We start from the raw sequence: 22,066 nt of genomic DNA on the forward strand, positions 1-22,066 counted from the left end.
TTGTAATATAATATATAATAGAGAGTTTGGAAATTCCAATCGCTATTTCCTGAGGTGTAGAAATTGAGAAACTAATATTAGTTAAGGCCTTAAATGGCATATTTGTAATAGTTCAAAGTCAATGAGTATACGAGAAACAGTGGCTGACAATCACTCTACGAACCGCCACATCTTCTCCCTGCAACATTCATTCTCTCTTTGTCTTTTCTCTGATTTCTTTCTTCTTCCTTCTCCTGTTGGTTGAGATCAAAAGCCAACCAAAGGACCTTAGCTATGGCTGACCATGCGGCGAAGCTACAGAAGAAGGCACCTGATTCAGTTTTCATGGGCACAAGGGTTCGAGTTTTCTCAAACGTAAGAAGGTACCTGGATCTCTTTCTCAAACTAACTCCCTCTTTAAACAAAATGAAAGGCGCCGGTGATGACACCAACAACAACAATCAATCAACCACTTTGTCCAAGCTATTTAATGCAAAATGGCACGTCTTCAATTTCATATCTTATTTCCTCCTCTTCGGTTGTGGGCTCACTGTTGGTGTCATTCTCAGTTTTCACCTCAAAAACATTTCACTGGATCTACATACCCAGCTTTCTTTGACCTCTAGATCATCATCACCGTCGTTGGCAATGGCACCTCCGCAACCATCTGATTCGCCTGTTGAAACAATATCAGATGATGGAGCTCAGTATGGATTAAATGATTTTCTGGAGCCACCAGAAGCAATGCATGGGATGGATGATGCACAGCTTCTATGGAGGGCTTCAATGATTCCCCGAATTGCTCAATATCCTTTCAATCGAGTTCCTAAAGTGGCTTTCTTGTTTTTGACAAAAGGGCATGTTTCATTGGCTCCATTGTGGGAGAAATTCTTCAAAGGGTACAAAGGGATGTATTCCATCTACATCCACTCCAATCCTTCTTTTAATCTGTCAAAGGCAGCAGAGCCTCAAGGTTCTGTGTTTCATGGCAGAAGAATTCCCAGCAAGGTTAGCCGTTTGAATTTTCCATCTCACTTTTTCTTTTTAATTGTTGAATTTGATAATAGATAATACGATTAAGCGCGACTCGAATTCAAGCCACACCTGAACGGTAAAGTAAAATCCTTCACCATCAAGCTATGATATATGTTGAGTATGACTCCTGTTTCAGTTAAATTTGATAAATAATCTTCCACTTAAACTATGTTTATTTGTTTCAATCAAACTCTGATTAGTCTAGATTATTTTATTATTTGACCTATAAACTTAGCCTATAAATAGACTCTTTACAACCTTAGAAATCACACTCATTAGAGATTAGGACTCATTACACTTTTAGAGAATTTTGTATTTATGTTTTGAGGGTTCTTTATTTTCGGATTTTCAAGGTTTAATTTTTATCTCCACCTTTTGTAATTTTTGTTCTTTTGTCATTATAGTAATATTATCTTTGAACGTAATTTTTTTATCCTCTTTGGAGGGGGTTATTGCATGTTAAATTTGTGTGTTTAATTTTTCAATTCTTCGGTATTTTTACTTGTTCGTTGCTTAATCGGGTCGATCCCCAACAAGTGGTATAAGAGCTAGTTCAATTTTTCTAGATTAGCCCGTTAAGAGATAGTAGCAATAAGGTTTGAAATTGAGAAGTTCGACGATGTCACAGATTTCAATCTGTGGCAAGTTCGGATGATGGCAATTCTAGTTCAAATAGGATTGAAAAAGGTTATTACCGGGAAAAAGCCTGAGAATCTAAATCAAACAGAATGGGAAGAGCTTGATGAAAATGCCTTATCTGCAATCCAATTGTGCCTTACGAATACGGTATTGCAGGAGGTATTGACGGAGAAGACCTCATCCGCCTTGTGGAAAAGGTTAAAAACTCTTTATGCGACTAAATTTATGGCTAACCATTTAATGTTGAAACAACGTCTATTTACGTTTCGCATGAACGAATGTGAGTTTCTTAGATATCACATCAATCAATTCATTACTCTTTTAAATGATTTAAAGAACATTGAGGTTCAAATTGACGATGAAGATCAGGATATGCTATTATTGTGCTCTTTACCCCATTCATACAAGTTTTTCAAGGAGACTCTGATTTATGGTAGAGACAAACTCTCGTTAAAAGATGTGAAGGGTCATATGTTGAGTAAAGACAAACTCGACAATGAGTTTAGTTCGGATGGTAAGGCAGATAGGCAAACTTCTATTTTAGTAGCATCAAAGAAGCGAGACAGAATGTGTCGCTATTTTAAAAAGTTAGGTCACATCAAAGTAGATTGTTATAAACTGTAAAATAAAAGAGCTGTTGAGAGTAACGAGGAAGATGTAGTTGGTGCTAATTTGGCCGATGAAAGCGATGATGATTTCTTGTTAGTGTCAACAAGCGATAACTCCAAGATTACGTCCGAGTGGATCCTAGATTCGGGATTTTTTTTCACATGTGTCCCAATAGAGAATGGTTCTCCACATACAGTTCAATTGAAGATGGAGTTGTATGCATGAGAAACAATTCATCCAGTAAGGTAATTGGTATTGGTATTGTTAAAATTAGGATGCACGATGGGACGATTAGGACACTCTCAGATGTCAGGTATGTACCTGATTTACGAAAGAATCTCATCTCCTTGAGTATTTTAGACTTGAAAGGATGCAGAATCAACATCGGGTCGAGCGACATTAAGGTATCTCATGTAGCTCTCATTTTATTAAAAGATAAAAAGATTGTCAGTCTTTATATTCTGAAGGTTCTACAGTGACCGGTGAAATTAAACGTCCCTTGTCCGTTACGGAGTCGAAGTCAACTCGTTTGGAGCGGAAACAACTTGGTCATAGGAGTGAAAAAGGTATGACCGTTTCGTTGAAGAGCGGTTCTCTTTTGGATGCAGGTTTTGAAAAGTTAGGGCAATATATTCGTGAAAATCAGACTCGGGTTAGTTTTAATTTGTAAGTGTGCAAGTCGAAGGCTAGAAGTCTTCCAGTTTCTAAGCACAGATTCAACTCAGTTAATTCCTTGCATAGATTAAGATAGGCCTGTGGCGGGCTTTGGCAAAAATGGTGTTGTGGAAATATGAGTCAAGGTGGAGATTTGTTGAGTATGACTCCTATTTTAGTCAAATTTAAGAAATAATCTTCCAGTTAAACTCTGTTTATTTGTTTCAATCAAATTCTGATTGGTGTAAATTATTTCATTATTATTTGACCTATAAATTTAGCCTATAAATAGACTATTTTACAACCTTAGAAAACACACCCATTAGAGATTAGAACTCATAACACTTTTAGAAAATTTTGTATTTACGTTTTGATGGTTATTTGTTTTTGGGTTTTCAGGGTTTAATTTTTATCTTCATCTTTTGTACTCTTCAATCTTTCGCCATTATAATAAAATTATCTTTGCCTGTGATTTTTTATTCTCTTTAGAGGATTTTTCACGTTAAATTTGTGTATTCAATTTCTTAATTTCTTCCATTATTTTTATTTGTTCGTTGCTTAATCGGGTCGATCCCCAACAATATATGTTCAAATTTTAGAATCATTTAAAAGCAATCTGTAAATTAGTTTTAAACTTGTGCATACTACTTAAATATAATAAATTTTAAAATATATATTTATATTTTCCAAAATTTATTTAGAATAAAAATAAATTAAGTTTAAAGAAAATTAGAGTATAAATTCATAATTTATCATACAACACTACTTTTATATTTTTAATAATAAATTGTCTTACACAAAATTTGCAGAAGAAGATTTTCAACCATATAAGTAGGTCTAATAAAATTGCTTTTAGGGGAAAAATGATTGGGTAATTGATTCTCAAAATGTGTGGTCGGAGCTTTGCCTAATATGTATATTTACATAACTTAGATTTATTGAATTAAACGAAGTTATGGTATTTTTTTGTTATAATTTTTATAGCTATACAAATAATATTTTCATAAAATCAGTAAATAATACAATAAAGTAAAAATAATTAATGGAGCATTTGGTAATAAGATTACGTGAATGTAACATTACAGGTAGATTGTGAGATTACCTTATTTGGTTCATTTGGTTAGAATGTAGGATTCAAATGTTTGATTGATGGAATGTAAGGTTACTTAGAAGTACATTTTACTCAATTGTCTTTGTTATAGAAATTTTTTAATAAGTTTAGTTCTTTTAATATTTTTAGTCTCAATTTTCATAAAATTATGATAAATGTCAAGACTTACAAAGTACATACAAAATATCTCAGTTCACTTTTTATATTCTAAGAGTCATTTGCAAGCTATTTTATATACAAAGATAACTGTTAACTAACGTTAACAGCTAACTGCCTATTGCTAACAACAAACTAACTACTTTAACTGACTTTAGCTATACAACAGATACTCATAACATGCCTCGATTTTTATTAAGCTTTCCTTTCTCCTTGAGCTTTCCAAGCATTATTGATCACTCGAAACTGAGTCCTAAATTTGTTGAACATCCCTTCAGACAATGGTTTTTGTTAACATCTACAATTTGATCTTGGCTAGATACATGACCTACTTGGAGCACCCCTCTTGTAACTTTTTCCCTCATAAAGAATAAGTCCAACTCGATGTGTTTGAACTTGGAATGCATGATTAGATTCCCTGCAACTACAACAACAACTGTACTATCACACCATACCAAGGCTTTAGTCTTTGGAGCAGAAAGTTTAGACAGTAGGGATTGAATTCAGACCATTTCTGCAGTAACGTGTGCAAGATTTCTGTACTCTGCTTCTGCTGTAGACCTGGATACCACCTGTTGCTTTCTCGAGCTCCAGGACGCAGTATTACCTCCAAGAAAAATACAAAAACCAGAGGTAGACTTACGATCATCCGTATCGGATCCCCAGTTGGCATCAGAAAACCCCTCAAGTAAAAACTTTGAGGAACGAGTGAACTGTAAACCATAGTCCAACGTCCCTTGAAGATACCTCAAGATTCTTTTAACCGCTTTAAAATGGAAATCCAACGGCTTGTGCATGAACTGACATATTTTATTTACTAAGAAGGCAATTTCTGGCCATGTGATTACAACATATTGTAATGCCCCAACAATGCTCTTGTAAAGGTGCTCATCTTCAACATGACTCCCCCCATTAGCTGACAACTTGCAGGTGGTAGTCATTGGTGTAGGGATGCCCTTTGATCAATCCATGGAGGCCCTTTGAAGAAGCTCTAATATATACTTCTTCTGACTTAGAAAAACACCATCCTTATTGTAAGTGACCTCTATGCCAAGAAAATAATTCAGCTGGCCTAAGTCCTTCAAAGAAAATCGAGCATTTAGACCTTGCACAAAATGGTCGATGGTTGGACTATCATTCCCAATGACAATGATATCATCCACGTAGATGAGAACATAGACCAATTTTGACCCCGAGTGACGAACAAAGAGGGAATTGTTAGCCATCGAGGCTTCAAATTTGGTAGCGAGCAAAAACTCCTTTAGTTTGTGAAACCAGGCTCGAGGTGCTTGTTTAAGGCCATACAAAGCTTTTCGCAACCTACACACCAACTGCTGACCAGATAAACCTTGTTGTTCGAATCCTGGTGGTTGCACCATATAAATTTCTTCATGTAAATCACCGTTTAGAAATGCGTTGTTAATGTCGACTTGCCTGAGAGCCCATCCAAAAGAAATAGCTAGTGCAAGGACCACTCGTATTGTTATTGGCTTGACTATAGGACTGAAGGTTTCTTGAAAGTCAACACCTACTTCTTACAGATATCCCTTAACTACTAATCGTCCTTTATATCTTACAACCGAACCATCAGCATACCTTTTTACTTTGAATATCCACTTACATCCAATCGCCCTACGTCCTTCAGGAAGAGGAACAAGGTCTCAAGTATGATTAGAGAGTAATGCATTGTATTCTGCCTGAGCTACTGTTGTCCAATCAGGGCTTTAAAATGCCTCTAAAATAGATGTAGATTCTTTCTCAGTCAGAAAGGAGGAGAAGATCTTAGGCTTGTAGATGCCACTCTTTGACTTAGTCTGCATAGGATGAAGGTTAACATTGATGGGTTTCCGCGAAGGAGCATCAGACTAATTAACTAAGGAAGGAACACAAGCTATTGCTGAGAGATCTCCATGTTGAACTGAAAAAGAAGGTGAACGCAAGTCAAAGGAACCAGTGGGCAAATCAGCCTGAGGAGGACAACTACTTGACCCTGAGGAAGGAGATACCATAGGAACATTATGGTCAGTAGGTAAAACCACAGGGAGATGGGATTTTTGATGATCTGACCGAATAGAGGCCAAAGGTGACTATGGAGAGAATCCATTTGCAAGAGGATACTGAGACTCATCAAACACTACATGTCTCGAAACAAAAATGCGACCACCTTCATCGAGACACTTGTATCCCTTCTGATTAGTACCAATACCAAGAAAAACACATCTCTTTGACCGAAACTGTAGCTTATGTTGTTGAAATGGTCTCAAATAAGGAAAACAAACACATCCAAATACTTTAAATTGAGAGTAAATGGGTTGCAAGTTGTAGAGGTTCCCATAAGGATTGCATTGTTGGAGTATGGGGGTGGGTAGTCTGTTGGCTAAGTGAACTGTATGAGCTAAGTCATATGACCAAAACTTCAAAGGCATGGATGCTTGAGCTAAGAGAGTAAGGCCCATGTCAACAACCTGCCTGTGTTTTCTTTCAGCAACCTCATTTTGTTCTGGGTGTGAGGACAAGTGACCCTGTGTTGAATACCAAGTCGAGAGAGCTCACTCGAAAGGGCTCGATACTCTCCTCCTCAGTCACTTAAAGCATCTTAATGGAACATCCAAACTGTATATTGACCATTCGATGGAAATGAGTAAAACACTGGAGAACTTCAGATTTTGTCTTGAGAAAGTAAAGCCATGTATATCTATTGTGCATATCAACAAATGACACATAATAGGAAAATCTATTTGATTTCACATGTGCTGGTCCCCAAACATCAGAAACAACAAGTTCAAAGGGTGATGAGTACATCATTTTTGAATGATTGAAAGGAAGCTTGTGTGCTTTTCCTAGTTGACAAGAGGAACACACATGAGGTAAACTATTGTGTTTAAAAGGGACATTACAGGTACGTAGCACATAACTCAAGATGTTATTACATGGGTGGCCCAGCCTGGCATGCCACAACATAGGTGAAGAAGTAAGCTGTGTACTGTTGAGAAGAGCGGAGCTAAATTTCTGAGCACCAATGGGCTTTGTAGGAGCTTTGAAAGAGGCAGCATGAGAAACATCGAACCTGTAGAGGCTGTTATGCATGTGGCCCACTAGTAGAGTTGTCCCTGTCTGTATGTCCTTTACAAAACACAAAAATGGGTGAAACTCAAAGTACACAACATTATCCCTTGCAAATTGCCCTACTGAAAGCAAATTCTTACAGACATTGGGAACATGGAGAATACTTCGGAGATGTAAGAGCCTAGAACCAGCCAATAAGGTAAAGGAACCTACACTTCTTATAGGAACCAGTTAACCATTTCCCATAGAAACTTGAGTCGTACCAGTATAGGGAGAAGTAGCTGTGAGATTGAACAGGTCAGGGGTGATATTATTCGTTACCCCTGAGTTTGGGTACCATGTCTGTTCGAGTGGGGTGAAGAGGGAACCTCGAGAAGTAGACTGACTTGAGATAACAGTACTAGGGGAGAACGTTCCACAATAGTGAGCCACAGAGGGATATGTAGAAGAAGAAGAATAAACCCCTTGACCATGAAGTTGATGACAATTAACTTGCACCGAATGTCTAGGTCCTACCCTAAAAAAATTCTCATTGAACCTATGGTAGCAAGTCTGAACCATATGACTCACCTTTCCACATAGTTGACACTGTGGTCTAGACCGTGGCTAGCTCCGTCCACTGCTACGAGCTCGTCCACGAGACTAACCTCGGCCTTGTCCCTTTTGTCCTTGCTTAGATTCTTAAAAAAACGAATGGAGGCTACAGACTGACCCAAGTTGTCTGTACTATCTTGTTGAGAGTGAGAAGCCAGGTTGGCTTGCAAAAGAGTATCAGTTAGTGAGACCATCTGTCGTGCTTCACAGTCAATAAGCATTTCGATTAGAAAGTCAAGAGAGACAGGGGTTGCTGAGGCAAGAACACGAATAGATTCATACTCTATGGGAAAACCAGTTAGTATGATACTAACTTGTTCTTATTCAGTAACTAGGTTGCCTGCTGCAGTTAAACCATCACTCAGCTGTTTAACCTTGAACAGATACTCTTTAACAGTAAGGCTACCTTTCTTGATTGAGTAGAGGGAATGACACATATTGGAGATCTTGATGTTTGACTTTTTCCCAAATCGTCTTTCAATTGCAGTCCAGATTTCAAGACTGGTCTTGGCCATTATGAGATGAACCAAGATATCATTTGTAACCGTAGATAACAACCAAGAAGCTAAAAACTTATCCTTCCTCTTGTGAACAAGAAATGCGGGATTATCAACGAGTTGACCCTTATTCCCAGAAATGAAGGGTGAGAGAATGGAAACAGTACCTAGAACAAATCCCTCAAGATCATATCCTTCAAGAATTAACAGAAGTTGATGTTTCCATAATAGGAAATTATGTTCCCAGAGTTTGATAGTATCATGCTTAGAAAAATACTAAACAGTATGCGAAGAAGAATTACCAGAACCATGTGAGTAAACTGCTTCACCATTATTAAAGGAATGCCTAGGAGTATCAACTGTTGGAACAGCTTCTGTAGCCATGGCCCAAAAAAAAATTACACCAAGAACCTAGCTCTTGATACCATGTCAAGACTTACAAAGTACATATAAAATATCTCAGTTCACTTTTTATATTCTAAAAGTCATTTGCAGACTATTTAATATACAAAGATAACTGCTAACTAATGTTAACAGCTAACTGCTTATCGCTAACAACAAACTAACTACTTTAACTGACTTTAGCTATACAACAAATACTCATAACAATAAATTATTACAATTCTTACTTTTTATTACAATTTATATGTTAATAAGAAAATATATTGTGTTGAAATAAATTTATAAATCATAGTTATAATAATTCATGAAGAGTGATTGCAACACCAATAATAATTATAGATATAACCATAATTAATATATTAATAAATAAACCATTAAATAAAATATATTGATTATAATTGTAATGTATGATATTTGTTGACTCATTATTAAGAAAAATAATATATTTTTTGTTTTTATAGTCTTAAATTTTATTTAAGAAAAATACCTAAATTAATTAGAATAATAAAAATAAAAGGTAAATTGGTCCAAAATTTATGATTACACTCGTAATCTAAGATTACTCAAGGAATGGGTCGTAATGAGATTACACCCTATATTACGGGATGGTCATAGTGTGAGATTATTAGATGGTTGAAATGTTGAAATCCAACCGTAGGGTGGGTTTGGATGGGTGATTGGGTGCGGTGCGGTGTGGTGCGTTTAGTTTACTTTTTATCTCACGCTACAGTATCGCTACAGTATCTAATCTCACCGCCACCGCTGTTTTTACATTAACTGCAGATAAACGCACCGCCCATACAAACTCACCCGTAATCTCATTTCGGAATGTAATATTACGGGTTGCAATGCTATATTCGGTGAACCAAACTCCCCCTGAAGTGTATGATTCAAAGATGATTTTTTATAGTAGAATTATTGGAATGTAAGATTACTTGTCACGTTACTTGGTATGTTAGATTACCCTATTTGGTTCATTTGACTACAAGGTAAGATTTTATTACTTGATTGGCAGATTGTAAAATTACCTAAAAACATATTGTACTAAATTACCTTTAATTATAAATAAAGATAAAAATTATTAAACTATATTGAGAATGAAAGTTAACTATTAAAATATAAAAATGATAATGATAATTTTTTAACTAATAAATAATTAATAATGAAAAACTCTCTTATAATAATTAATATAATATAATATAATATAACATACATATATTAATTTTTCTTAATAATAATAAAGGTGCTTTCAATAATAATAATAAAAGATTGCCAGAGATTATGTCGTAAAGATAATAAGTTTAATATCTTAAATACAAATAAATTCTAACTTTGCCTTGATTTTTCTTTTTCTACTATAATTCATATTGGTCAATAAATATCAAAATAAAATTGTATTTTATAATCAAAGCAAAATATTTAAGAAATTGCACATAACATCCTATGATGCAAATAAATTAGTTATTAAATTTTCATTTGGTAAAAAATTAAAAAAGGGAAAAAATTGAGAATAAGTAATGAATTACATTTGACAAATAAGGAAATGAGTTACAAATAATTTAATCTAAATATAAACTCAGAGGTGGATCATTTAAAGTAGACTTGGTCCAACTTGAAGGCCTACTTGAAAAATGGGAGGATTTTGGTAAAATATAAACCCTAAAAATGGACTTGGGTAAAAAAAACAAGGCCCATTTAGAAAATAGACCGAGTCTTAAATAAGGCTTTTTTGGCCTAAGCCTGGCCCAAATATACAAAAAAACTATTTTTTTACTATTTTCTTGTTATTTTTTCTTGTTTTTGTTTTCACTATTTTGTTACTATTTCACTATTATGTTGCTATTATTTTGTTGTTATTATTTAGATATTGTCTAACTCTTGTTTTATTGTTAATTTTATTACTATTTTAGAGGCGTTTAGTTGTTGAGTTGCATCTATCTTAGTGTTATTTAAGTATACATATTTTTCTTAATTTATTTTCAATTTGTTGAGAAACATTTATTTTAATGTTTTTAGTATTTTTAATGTATTATATATATCTTAAAAAATTATATAAAAAATTAATACGGGCAGACCAGAGCGAGCTTGAGTTTTAGCATTTTATCCGGGCTGGGTTTGGATAAAATTTTAGGCCCATTTTTTAGATCGGGCCTAGGGGCTTAAAAATTTTGAGAAATTATAATTTTTTCTTTGAAATTTTTAGAAAATTTTAATTAGACACTTTCAAATTTTGAAAATTCTCATTATACCTTTTATTTCTTTTTGAAAATTTTAATTAAATTCACTTAAAATATTTGAAAATTCTCATTAATTTCACAAAATTTAATTAAACCCAATTTTTTTCTTAAAACTCTTATTAAACTCCTAAAATTTTTACTTTAACCCTCAAAACTTAATCCCAAAATTCGCCATGGTCTAAATGTATACTTAAAAATAATTACGTTGCATATATTAGTTGTAAGGGTAAAATGATAAAAAAATGAAGGATAAAATTTATAGAAAAGTAATATTTTCGGGAATCTTACATTAGGTAATAATTTGGTTAAGTTTTATGTGACATGATTGGAAATGTAAGATTGTTAATTCAAAGTAATCTTACGAAATTCATTCTTAAATCTTAATGTGAGATTTCTTAAACTAAACACCCCGTAGGAAGGAATAAACCCTCTCAAATGAAAAATATCAAAATATTAAATTTGAAATTTTAATGTTTTTATTGTATATGAATTTTATATTCACACAACTTAAATCACTATTAGATTGGTAAGAAAAAAATTAATAACAAATAATCTTTACTACTATACAGAAATTTAAGCAAATAAATATAATTTTATTTAGTAAGATTTAAATCAAATTAAAATTAATTTAAAGATTTGAACTCTATATAATATAATAAATCAAATAATATCTTTTTGAAGAAAATAAATTTGATCATTATCTTCTTCTTTTTTAGTCAAATTTGATCATCAACCTTTTGAAAAAGAGTCTAAATGATTTTTTAATGTAAATATCGACTAAAATGTTAAACCTTTAAACTTGGCCGTTGCATGACAATTCATGTGTACTTCATGTTTTTTTTTTAATTTTATGAATTTTTTATAATTATTTTTAAATTATTTGTTAACGTGACATATAAGACAAATAGTGTCATGCCAACATGAAGTATACGTGGACTGCCATGCCACACCAATTACATTAAAAAAATACTATTTTAGTGAGCATTTTCATTAAAAAATAATTTTATTCTTTTTTGAAAGATTAATGGCCAAATTTAACTAAAAAGAGAATAAAGGTTAAATTAATAAAAAAAATATAAACAGTGAAAGTTAAACGTATTATTATGTCAGATTATTAAGAATATAAATAGCATGAATATGCCAACACCTCTTAAATCACTTGGTGATTTGAATTATTTGCATATTTGATAGTTATTATTTTATTTTAATAATTAGTAAAGTATTTTTATTTATTTATAAAGTGCCATATTCTAAGATTGTTGAAGTTTAATAAAATTTAAACAAGTCCGAAAGGCTACTTATTTGATGATGCAGCAAGTGAGATGGGGACATGTAAGTATGATAGAAGCGGAGCGTCGGCTTCTAGCCAATGCGCTGATGGATTTCTCAAACCAAAGATTTGTTCTTCTGTCAGAAGCATGCATTCCACTGTTTAACTTCTCCACAATCTACGCTTACCTCATGAACTCTACCCAGAGTTACATAGAAGCATATGATAAAGACTCCCCGGTTGGGCGTGGGCGATACAACGAGAAAATGAGCCCTCATATCACAATTGATCAATGGAGAAAAGGCTCCCAATGGTTCGAGATGGATAGGGAACTGGCCTTGGAAGTTGTTTCTGACCAATTCTATTTTCCACTCTTCCAAAGCTACTGCGCCAACGCCTGCTATTCTGATGAACATTACTTGCCAACCTTTGTGACCATGAAGTTTACGCCCAAGAATTCCAATAGAACTTTGACTTGGGTTGATTGGTCCAGAGCTGGCATTCACCCTGTAACCTACTTAAGACCATTGGTAACCGTTGAATTTTTGAAGGCTTTGAGACATGGAAGCCAATGTGAGTATAATGGGCAGAGCAGTAATATCTGTTATTTGTTTGCCAGAAAGTTCTCCACTGATTCTTTGATTAGGTTGTTGAGATTTGCACCCAAGGTCATGTATTTCAATAAATAATCTTCCTGGGTACATGTATTAGTGTAAGCTCATTATTTCATTTTGTAACCAATAGATTTTCCGTACTTAAACCATACAATATGTTCATTTATCTGGGCTTTTAAGGATTTAGATTTTTATCAAATTTAACTCTTTTCCACTTTTTTATTTCATGTTTTTCTAAATTTCACATTTTCACGTTTTAAGTCAATTATATTTATAAATTATAGTTAAATTTTTTTTAATAATATACTTAGACAATTGCCGATTGAGTCTTAATTCGATTGGTATGAACATTGTTACCTGTTGGAAAAATTACATTTTATGGAAACTTTGAGGCATATTCTCAATAGGTAAAGGTGGAGAGTTGAATCATATAATTATGGTTTCATATTCTACTCCATGAGACCTTTACAACGGTATGTCATATGCTCAAAATGGTTGAGTGATGAATGAGAAATTGATGCTCAAAGTAAGCTACTTGGAAATATTGTTGAGGAAAAGTAAAGGCTTAGATCTCACATTGATTAAATATCAAGTGTAAGATGTGTTTATATATATGAACTCTCTTGAAATGTTATTGAATGACTAAGTTTGTAATTTTGTCTCGCGCATAGGAAGGGGTGTAGGTTCTAACTCGACAGGGTTGGGGGGTGCATCCCCACGATCGGGCGACCCAAAATGTTGGGCCCAGCCTATGGATATTTTAGCCCAACATGAATTTATTTTTCCTCAGCAGACATAATCTGCTTATATATGGACAGTATCTTATTCAAATCAAATTGATTTAATTTTTTAAATCAAATTGATTTTTTGGCTCCTTAATGGTAGATTTTGTGGTTATTTCCAAAATTTTCACCATCCTACATGCCTATAAAAGGCTGTGTTTTCTGTAGGATTAAACTTACATTCTAATATTTTCTTATACCGAAATTCTGTTGATTTCAAAATTCTTCTTTTGCCTCTCCATATTTTTACAACATTCCGGTGATAGAAAAAGGTAAAGTTTGTTCATTGATCGTTGTAGAAGTGCTACTACTTTGATCACTGTTGTTGTTGTATCCCGGGAGACATTCGGCCAACGTTTCTCCAAGTACCGTAGGAGCGGTCGAATCTGTCTTAAGGAAGCTGTGTTTCATAGGCCTCAACGTTTCTTAAAATCTCTATTATTCTTTCTAATTAAAACTTTTATTCTGTAACAGCCTAATTTTCAGTGGTGTCGGAAACAGTGATTCAAGATCACTAAATCCGACCAATGAGTTAAATTTAATAAACTAATAATTATGGGTCAAGTGTGAATTTAGAATAATTTTTGAATTAGTGAATTTTGTGATTTATTGAATTTTGTGATTTAAAAAAATTTAATAGGTAAATTGGGTCTAAAATGAGGTATCGAGACCTCGAGTTCATAAACCAAGCCATAAATATTTTTATAAATATTTATGGAGTTTCATTGAGTTAGTATAAAAGTTTCGTTAGAAAATTTTAACGTTTGGATAGTCAATTAATTAAAAAAGACTAAATTGAAAATAGTGCAAAATTTGTTAAATTGTGATTAAATAGCTTAATTGACTAATAAGGAGAAATTTAAAAAGCAATTAGGCCCAAATTATATGGGCTGGACGGTTGGGCAAGAAAAAACAGCAAGAAAGTAAGGAGAAACAAGGGCAAAATTGGAAATTTTACAAATTAAATATATAAAACAAAGATAAAAGTGAAAAATCTAGAGATCTCTTCATAATTTATCAGCAAAAACGCCATAGGAGGTCTGAAACAATCTGGTTTCTCATATTTTTATACCATGTGAGTTCAATTCTTGCTTTTTCCTTGAAATTTTTATGTTTTGTGACTTTTACAACTAGGTCCAACTATTGAATTCATTAGTTTTTGATTCCATGGGTGATTTTGTAAGTTACCATGAATAATTTATGGAATTTTATGATGAATTATTATAGATTTTAAGTTTTAATTTCATTATATTATGGTCTTATTAAGTGATTTTAGTAGAAAATGATTTTTAGGACCTAATTGTGAAAAAGTTAGGAATTGGGGTTTTGTACTGAAATTATGAATATAAAAGGATTTCTAGTAGTCTAAAATTGTTGGATAAGGTGTTAATTGAGAAAAATTAGATCAATTGAAGGGTTAATTGAGTAGGGACCAAATTATAAAAATTATTAATTTTGGGGGTAAAAGTGTAATTTTGAAAATTGAAAGGCATAAATTGTGAAGTAAATTAGTATTGAATTATATGCTAATAAATGGAAAAATTTATATTATAGATCGGGAATTCGAAGATAAATGCGGAAAAGAGAAAGTATCGAACTAGTTTCTAAATTTTTACAACTTCTACGAATTGGCCCAGGTAAGTTCATACGGCTGAACTTTTATGATTAATTGTTAATGTGGGAATGATATAATGTATCAATCTGTATATTGTTGTTGACTTATGATTATGGTAAAAATGAGAATAAAATGAGATTGTTAGTTCAAATTAAGGGATACGCAGGATTGAGTACATACGTTTGGTAACCAGTGATGAATTGACGGATAAGTCCATGGTGGATCCATGGCAAAGTGTGAAACGTAGGTATGGTATTTCAGTAAAGAAAACCATACTGAGTTGTGAAAAGTAGGTATGATGTTTCAGTGAAGAAAACCATATTGAGTTGTGAAAAGTAGGTATGGTGTTTCAGTGAAGAAAACCATATTGAGTTGTGAAAAGTAGGTATGGTATTTTCGTGAAGAAAACCATACTGAGTTATAGCAATGTGAAATATTCAAGCAAATCGTGGCACCGGGCAAACGATGTACTCAAATTCGTAAGACGATCCTTAATTTGACAGGTATTTTTAAGTGCAATTGAAGCTAAATGTCAGAATTGAAGTTGACATTTGATATTGAGCTCGATTGGATAGATTCATTGTTTGAGATTGTGGTTGGCAGGAAATGTTGAATTTTTATTTGTTTATTAATGTTGTTAGTGAAATTTTGGTAAGATTTTATTATGAGCCTATGAACTTACTAAGCTTTCTGCAAGCTTACTTGTGTGTGTTTATTATTTCTTGTAGATTGATATATATATATGTTCGGAGGATCGGATCTACATCAACGATCACACTATCTAGATTTACTCGGGTAGATTTTTTTAAACAACTTTTTGATTTATATGGCATGTATAGGGAATTGAAGTAAAAAATAATAGAATGAATGACTAAGTAGGCAAGGTAAATCTGAATGTGATGGTTGTATTAGACATTGAAATATACATGTTTTTAGCTTGAAATGGTTGATTGGTTGAACTTTATTAGTTTTTAAATGAAATAGTTGAAATACTGAAATTAGTTGTGAATTGAAATTTGCAGGAAAGTTAGATAATTATAAAGGGTTATATTGAATTTTTTAAAAAATAAAATAAAATTGCAATAGAACAGTTTTGGACAGCAGCATTGATGTAACTTTAAAAATCACCAAAAATAGTGTAAATTGAATTAGAAGCTGAGTGAGATATGAAATTAAAGCTGAATGAGTCTACTTTCACATTAAATAAATAGAGTAAGCAAAAGAGTTATATATTTTAGATATTTGAATTTTAGTGAGACATGATAAGAATGGTTTTGAAGTCCCCTGTTTCGACTTTAGAAATTCATTAAAATTGTACAGAAGGAATTATGAGTTATAATTTATATGTATAGATTCCTAAAGTCTATTTTAAGTAGAAATAAGTGGAAGCACCATATGAAGTCTGTAAAATAAGATAATTGAATTTTAGTGATGAGAGGTCAGGATAGTCAATCAGTGAAATAGGGGAGACTTTAACTAATAAACTGTACTAATTGGATGAACCAAAAATTATGAAAAATTTATGATAAAAATATATATGAGTCTAGTTTCAGGGAAAATTTACAGATCTAAATTTCAAGTTTCGTAGCTTGATTTATAATTAATTTAGTGACTACTGCGCAGATGGACAGTCTTATTATGAACAATGAAATAACTTTTAAAAGTAAATTTTTATGCCCCGAACTTTTAAGTTAAGTCAAGTAACGCCTCATGCTCGACTCCGGCAACGGTCTCGGGTATTATGATTTTTTTTCGTATTTGATAAATTAAATATAAATTATTCTACTTTTATTTTATGTGTTTATTTATATTTAATTTATTTTGTTTGCTAACGTGTTTTGTCTAACAAATTAAATATAAATTATTCTACTTTTGTTCGTGTTTTTTCTTCCTATTTATGGGTTGGGGAGGAGGGGTTATGGGTAGTTCTAGGCATTATATCAAAAGAAAACAAATATGATCAGAACCTGTAACGCTCTATCACTGAGCTAATAACCTGTCATGTGGGCCTCCCGCTCGGGGCCCGTTATGCCAAAAGCAAGAGAAACCCCATCCCTCTCTTTCCTTTTTAAGCCCCATGCCGCCACATAGGACGGACCCGAGGGCGTAAAAGGGGATCCTGTCAACTTGTTCCGACCTAGGATAATAAGCTTATGGGCTTGATCTTACTTCACTGTCGAGAAACGAAATAAGGCTTCCATCTCCAAATTTAATTTAGACATAGCTCGCTTTTATACAATTAAATTAAGTGATTACCAAAAACCGCTATATTTAATAACTAGCAAAAGTGAGTTTCAATATATAATTAAAAATGATTTTTCAATTCTCGAAGTCGTTGGGTGTGCTTTTAACAGAGGATGTATACATAATGATCTAACCACGACTTTATGTTGTTGTAACAAAATTTTCACAATAATCTTTCAACATTTTCTAACAAATTTCAGCATTGATAAATCAAAATTATCGGTTAAATTTTGCTATCACTCCTTGTATTTTGTAAAAATTGTGGATCTAGTCTTTATACTTTAATTTGATCATTTTTAATCCTTACGCTTTTTAAATTTTAAAATTCCAGTCCTCGCCAAATAATAATAGTTAGATTCATCCAAATTTTAATGAGGCAAAGATATTATCATATGCGTAATGTCATATGGATTAACGACAATCTTTTGCGTCAAGACTGAAATTTCAAATTTTGAAGAGTATCGGAGCTTAGAAATCTTAGAATGATCTAATTGGAGAATATATACTAAATTTACAACCGTATGCATAGTACAAAACTAGTAATTGAATGAATTTAGCTGCTACCATTTGGATCAAGACTAAAATTTCAAAACTCGAAAAATAAAAAGGACTAAAATTGACCAACTCGAAAAATACAAGGACTAAGATTAATCAAATTAAAGTATAAGGACTGAATCTACAATATTTATAAAGTACATGGACTAATTGCATAATTGAGCCCAAAAATTTCTTATAGTATCCTATGCATCAAAGTCATATTTCTAAAATGTGATTGATTATTGTATTTTCAAGATAAGGCATCAATGGTACTCAAAGATCACAACATGTTAAAGCTTCAATGCATGCAATGCATGTTGTTGCAACATGCTTAAGCGTACAAACTCTCGTATCAGTTTGATTTAATCATTTTTCTCTAGTTATTTTAGGTTCACGTCATTCGTGTTTGTTAGTCAAGTTTTTCAAATTGGCCATTTCAAATTCTTTCATTTAAATTGGATACTTGAGTTTGTGTCATTTTTAGCTAGGATTATTTTGGGCTTAAATCATTTTGATATGGAGTATTTACACATTGCGCCGTTACGAATTTGAAAGAGAAAAGGCTAAAATGAAAAATCAGCCAAACATTAGGGGTAATTTAGCATTATGCCATTATAATACTCAAATTTTGATAAATAAAATATAACTTCTCAAAAGTTAATTCATCAAAATTATAATTGTTCTTTTAATTTAAAATTTGTAATAGCATTTGGATGACACGACAATATCACATGTTTTCGAACATGTATTTGGCATTACCATGTCATCTAATAATTAGTTTGATTAAATTATGAAAATAGTCCCTATATTTATCAAAATATATTATTTTAGTCTCTCTTTTATTTGCTCAAAATTAGTTTTATTTTTCGAAGTATTTTTTAGTCTTTTGTCAAATGATTTCCATCAAAATTCAATAACTATAACTAATCTCAAAATTTTACCTATTAAATTTTAACGAGTGATCAGAATTTTATCATAAAATAGTAGAATATTCCTATTTTAAATAATTTACGTATAGATTACGACAAAAATATTAAAATAGAAAAAGATTGTATATTTATTTCTATTGATTTTAAAATTTAAACTTTATATCATATGCTAATTATATTTAAATTAGAATTATTAAATTAGATAAATAAATAATATGAGTCGCATAAATTTAATTGCTAAATTTACCAAATCCAAACTCAAACATTTTTTATTTAATATCCATACAAGAAATTATAGACCCTCAAATCAATGTCCAGAAACGAATTGTGGTGACTCAGTCTGCTCCATTGCAGGATCTCTTCTTTTGTTCTTCAATCAATCAACAAGGGAAAGCAATTCATCACTGTGATGCCATGCAAGCTCTTGATTACTGATAACTAGAAGGAACCTTTGATGGCGATGACGAGGCAAGATAATTTTCACCGAGGAAACTATTGTCATGGGACTGGGATAGGCAATATTAGTAAATAAATGATTATTAATATGATAAGAAGAGAGGGAATGGTAAAATTACCATGAAAATTTTGTAGTGGTAGTTGGATTGTATTTTTTTTTGTTTAAAAAATGAGTAAATTAATTATTTTTAGTGGTGAATTTAGGGGATTAGCAGGAGCTCTGCCCGATCTTCTTAAAATAGAAAAATTTCTATTTAGCTCCAACTTATAAAATTTTAAATTAGTAATGATAAAATTGCACTTTTCTCCCCCAAGATGATAAAAAAGTTGATTTAATCCTTTAAAAATGATAAAATATAGGTTATTAAAATAGTAAAATTATATTTTTACCAACATAAAAATATATAGTTTAATTCCGCCTAAAAAAATTTTCTAGCTCCACCTCTAATCATTGTACATTAAATCAAAGAGCAAACTAGCCCATCTGTTAAAAATTCCATCCTTTTCTATAATTAAAGATAGGTCTCTATACGTAAAAATAAGGCACATGTGACACATCATGTGTAACTATTTTGTTATTCTATTGGCCACACTAATTTTAGTAGTACAAATGGATGAAATATTTACAAAATGGACCAATTTATTCTTTGATCTAATGTATAAAGACTAATTTACCTAATTTTTTAGTAAATGAGATAAAATGCAATCTGGTTCTTAGTAAAATGACTATCAGGGTATTGAAGTAAAACAAACCTGAATGGTAATTGGGATTTGTTGGCAATCAATGGAAGTGGTGGATACAATGTTTTGAGTATCAACAGCTTCGCCCTGGCTTGAATAGTAGAATAATGCTGCAGGTGTAAGATAATTTGGTAACATTGTTGGAGTGGCAGCTGGTGGTAGTGGTAGCTGTGAATGAAAAAATGGCATTTGAAGAAGTGGGAGGCCAAGATTTCTGGTTCCAGTTCCAGGCATTAGTGGCAGCCCTGCTGGTTCTGAAAATGGTGGCATTGTAGGAAGACGAGATGAAAAACACATGCCAACCATCCCTGCTTTCATGTGCATTAGTGCTTGTGACATGTATGGAACTCGATAAAATGCTCCTCTTGCCATTGACATCATCTGAAAACAGATCAACACAATGCAGTAAGAAATAAATATTGGCAAAAAAATTGAAGTAGAAAGGGAAAGAGGAGAGAGATTACTTCAACTTGAACTTTTAGTGATTTAATACAGTTAATTGCATCATCCAGAATCGAAGCTTTGTCCCACTGAAATTTGGCATACACAAAAAAACAGAGGTGATGATGATGATTTTAAAAAATAAATCAAAGGAAAATGTTAGATTGGTTAGAAATTTCTTTTATGTACTGTAAAACAAGTAGGGTGGGGGGATTGTTCTGACAGTTAACTTCATTTCCTCGACATTTAAAAAAAAAACCATGATGCAAGTGGCAGCACTAAATTACAAAGCCATCACATTGGCTTTATCAATTCCATGACAAAATCTAGTTTTTGTACGTTTTTCTGCCACACATGTGAATGACTACTGTCATGAGTTCTGAACTTCCATGTGAAATATCCACAACATAGGAAACACAAATTTTGCTATAAAACGGCTAAAAACATATTGCATCCCTGACTGCCATGGATTCTATTATGACTATAGAGCATGCATATCTAAATTCCGAATTAAGCAATTTCAAATTCGGTTCATGTAATCATCTTTAAAAATAAATTTTAAGACTCTACACCAAAAAAATTTCTGAATTAGAAAGAAGGTGCAGGAATACAGCAACAAAGAAAGAAGGGATTTCAAGAACTCCAGTGTTGGGACCGTACTCTATGTTAATTACAAGTCAGGGTTAAACTCATGTCATTAACAAGTATTATACTTGATTAATATAGTGTCAGAGATTGATAGATTATAAGGAAAAATAAAGAAGAAAAAAATAAGACCTTGTTACAGTTGGGCATCAATTCTTGCAAAGCTTGAATCTTTCCTCTAATACGCTCCCTGCGCCGCTGTTCAGAGATAAGAATAAGAAATGACGGACATGACAACGGAAAATCCCATTTCAAGACAAGTAAATTAAGATTATACTACTATTTGTATGAACTGAACTCACCCTCTCTGAAATTGTATGCAATTTACCACGACGTTTTTGTTTAGGCTGCTGCTGCTGCTGCTGCTCATTTTGGTTCCCCTCAAGTCCTTGAGACACCCCTGCAATCTCCTAAAACCAAATTTAAACAAATGAGTCTCTACATTTATACATATAACAGTTAAAGTAGCTTTAAATGAACGTACTTGTTGGAGACATTTTGAGTTTTCTAATTCAAAGAGTTTTCTTTTCCTCTGGTTGGACTGTCCTGAATCAGGTTCAAGTGAAATCTCCTCGGGGAATTCAATGCCTTGCGGGTTCTGGTTTATTGTGTGAGTCTGGAAACTCGAAGACATTACAAAAGCATTTTGAAAGTAATCATCTTGTCCTACCAACGCAGCAATGGTTAAAGAATGAGGAAGCACCTCATCCCCATGATTCTGAGACGACTCTCCCACGTCTTTGTGGCCTGAAATATTGGAAATGAATTCAGAGACAGACGTTTGAGGGTCCATTGTGAAAGCAACATAGAAAT

General features: G+C 32.7%; 2 protein-coding genes across 2 annotated transcripts; one reads left to right on the plus strand and one right to left on the minus strand.

Moving 5' to 3' along the window:
* Positions 1-136: 136 nt before the first annotated feature.
* LOC105780218 (glycosyltransferase BC10) lies at positions 137-13,035 on the plus strand. The gene is made up of 2 exons (XM_012604418.2): positions 137-987; positions 12,294-13,035. The coding sequence occupies exons 1-2, from the start codon at positions 274-276 to the stop codon at positions 12,936-12,938; spliced, it is 1,359 nt and encodes a 452-aa protein (XP_012459872.1). The 5' UTR covers positions 137-273; the 3' UTR covers positions 12,939-13,035.
* Positions 13,036-19,180: 6,145 nt separating this feature from the next.
* On the minus strand, positions 19,181-22,066 carry LOC105778782 (transcription factor PHYTOCHROME INTERACTING FACTOR-LIKE 13). Its single transcript, XM_012602542.2, has 6 exons — positions 21,738-22,066; positions 21,556-21,663; positions 21,386-21,451; positions 20,632-20,697; positions 20,180-20,548; positions 19,181-19,476 (listed from the first exon to the last, which is right to left on the minus strand). Exons 1-6 carry the CDS (start codon positions 22,044-22,046, stop codon positions 19,399-19,401), a joined length of 996 nt encoding a protein of 331 aa, XP_012457996.2. The 5' UTR covers positions 22,047-22,066; the 3' UTR covers positions 19,181-19,398.

This window comes from Gossypium raimondii, chromosome 4 (assembly GCF_025698545.1).
Source record: "Gossypium raimondii isolate GPD5lz chromosome 4, ASM2569854v1, whole genome shotgun sequence".
Lineage (NCBI taxonomy): Eukaryota > Viridiplantae > Streptophyta > Magnoliopsida > Malvales > Malvaceae > Gossypium > Gossypium raimondii.